General features: G+C 49.7%; 1 protein-coding gene across 1 annotated transcript; it reads right to left on the bottom strand.

The window, feature by feature from the left end:
* Positions 1–874: 874 nt before the first annotated feature.
* Positions 875–2,014, bottom strand: LOC110094087 (pentatricopeptide repeat-containing protein At1g77170, mitochondrial-like). Its single transcript, XM_020819240.1, has one exon. It carries the CDS (start codon positions 2,012–2,014, stop codon positions 875–877), a length of 1,140 nt encoding a protein of 379 aa, XP_020674899.1.
* Positions 2,015–2,234: the final 220 nt, after the last annotated feature.

Below are 2,234 nucleotides of genomic sequence, written 5' to 3'. Positions count from 1 at the left end.
TCTCTCTTAATATTTGACACGACCCAAAAATTCGACTTGAAATTTCGGGTTCGGATCAACTCAGACCCGAAATTGGTCAGGTTCAGGTTGACCCAGTAACCCGAAATTGCCTCATTTTTTACGTGAAAATCGGTTTTTTTAATCGAAAACATGAGATTGACCTGTTTTTTACCTGAAAACCGGAGAATGACCCGTTTTTTTATCTGAAAACCAGCAATTTTTTGTCGTTCTAGGGTCATTCGGGTCGTGTCATGTTGACCCGACCCGAAGTCGGTTGGGTTCGGGTCCAAAAAATCAAACCGTTTGTAAAAATATGTTAGGTTCGGTTTGACCCGAATAGTGTCAGGTCAGTTTCGGGTTCGACCCGTTACCTGAAATTAACACCCCTACAATGATCTATTGCTTGGTAACTTTGACTATTAACGAAAAGATCTTGAGTTCGAAGTCAAGCAACCCACTATCTCAAGTCATGACGCTTATTCGCAGCCACCTCAATGCCTAGTTGTTGCTCCTCAAGTTGTTGGCCGCTAACCTCTAGCCGACGATTAACTTCATTTGGCATACAAGCATAGTCATTGTTAACCAAGATGGGCTTTGTGGCCTCTTTATGAGCACATAAGTCGCTTATCAACTACCTTTAGTCTCCAATCTAGCAAATGTACTCCATGCTTTTATCATCACATAACAACACGAGTTAACTAAACATTCCATATTTTAACATTAATTTACAATCAAATTCCTCACTATTCTAAAAAATATATATTAAAATTTTCTTACTTTACACCAACCCCAAATAAATAAATAAATAAACATATATAAATCCAATCTCAACAACATATTGGTCAATTAAACAAAATCATCAAACGAAATTCATTCATGAAATATCCGGCAAACTATAGCCGGGAATCTTCCCCACCTTCCTATCCCTCATCAATCTCCTCACTCTCTCCACCTCCTCCCACATCCCTTCTCCGGCATAAATATTCGACAAAACCACATAAACTCCATCATTCCATGGCTCCAACTCCACCAACTTCGCCGCCACCTTCTCCCCAATCCTCACCTCCCCATGCTTCTCACATGCCCCCAACAAACTCCCCCAAACCACCGCACTCGCCGGCCACCGCATCCCCTCCACCATTTCCACCGCCTCCCTCACCCTCCCCACCTTCCCCAACATATCCGCCACACACCCATAGTGCGATTCCGTGGCCTCCACCCCCTTCACTCTCCCTTCCACGATCGCCTCAAAGTTCCTCATTCCTTCCTCCACTAGCCCGGCGTTCGAGCAGGCGCAGAGCACCGCCACCATCGTCACATGGTTTTCCGCCACCCTGCCCTCTTCCTTCATCCGACGAAAAAGCTCCAGCGCGAATGTCGGATTCCCCTGCGTCGCTAAACCCATTATCATCGCCGTCCAGGAGGAAACGTCTCGTACAGGCATTCTGTCGAACACCTTCAAGGCGAGATCCGTCCGACCGCACTTGGCGTACATGTCTATAAGTGAATTGGAGAGCTTTGTGTCGAGCGTCGTTCGCGCTTGGATGGCGCAGCCATGGATCTGTTCGGCTAGCAGGATGTCGCCGAGAGTTCCGCAGGCGGAGGCGATGCTCACCAAGGTCATCTCGTCGGGGATCTCACCGATTCGACGGAGGTGGGTAAAGAGGGAGAGAGCTTTGGAGGAGTGGCCGGCCTGGGCGTAGCTGTTGATCAGGGCGTTCCAGGAGCCGAGATTTCGGTGGGGATTTTCCTCGAACAGTTGATTTGCAGGGATAAAGTCGCCGGCTTTTGTGTAGAGCGAGATGAGAGCGCTTTCGGAGAATTGGTGGCGGGAGAGTCCGTGTTTAATGGCGACTGAGTGGAGCTGGTGGCCGATGGAGAAAGAAAAGGAGGTGAAAGCGGCTTTGAGGGCGATGGGGAGGGAGTAGTGGTCAGGGTATGTGCCGGCGCGGGTCATGTGAAGGAAGAGTTGGAGAGAGGCGGAAGGGATGGAGAGACGAAGGTAGCCACGCATGAGTGAGTTCCAGTGGAAGGAGAGGTGGAGCAGATTGCGACGGAGGACGAAGGCGTGGATTTGGGATAGCTCTAAGGGATCGGAGCATGAGTGGAGACGGATTGCGGCGGTGGCGGCGGCGTCTTCGGAGTCGGGTGCGGTGGAAGAGGTAGTTGATGGGGAGTGGAGGTCGGAGAGAGGGTGGAAGTGGTTGGGGGAAGATGGAAGAGTGGGAAGATAG

The sequence above is a fragment of the Dendrobium catenatum genome, unplaced genomic scaffold (genome assembly GCF_001605985.2).
Source record: "Dendrobium catenatum unplaced genomic scaffold, ASM160598v2 original_scaffold_172423, whole genome shotgun sequence".
Lineage (NCBI taxonomy): Eukaryota > Viridiplantae > Streptophyta > Magnoliopsida > Asparagales > Orchidaceae > Dendrobium > Dendrobium catenatum.
The sequence above is the reverse complement of the archived record's forward strand: the minus strand, read 5'-3'. Positions and strand labels throughout refer to the sequence as shown.

What these genes read in the sequence shown, in the direction of transcription:
- LOC110094087 (XM_020819240.1), bottom strand. Translation starts at nt 2,014, where the DNA reads ATGCGTGGCTACCTTCGTCTCTCCATCCCTTCCGCCTCTCTCCAACTC.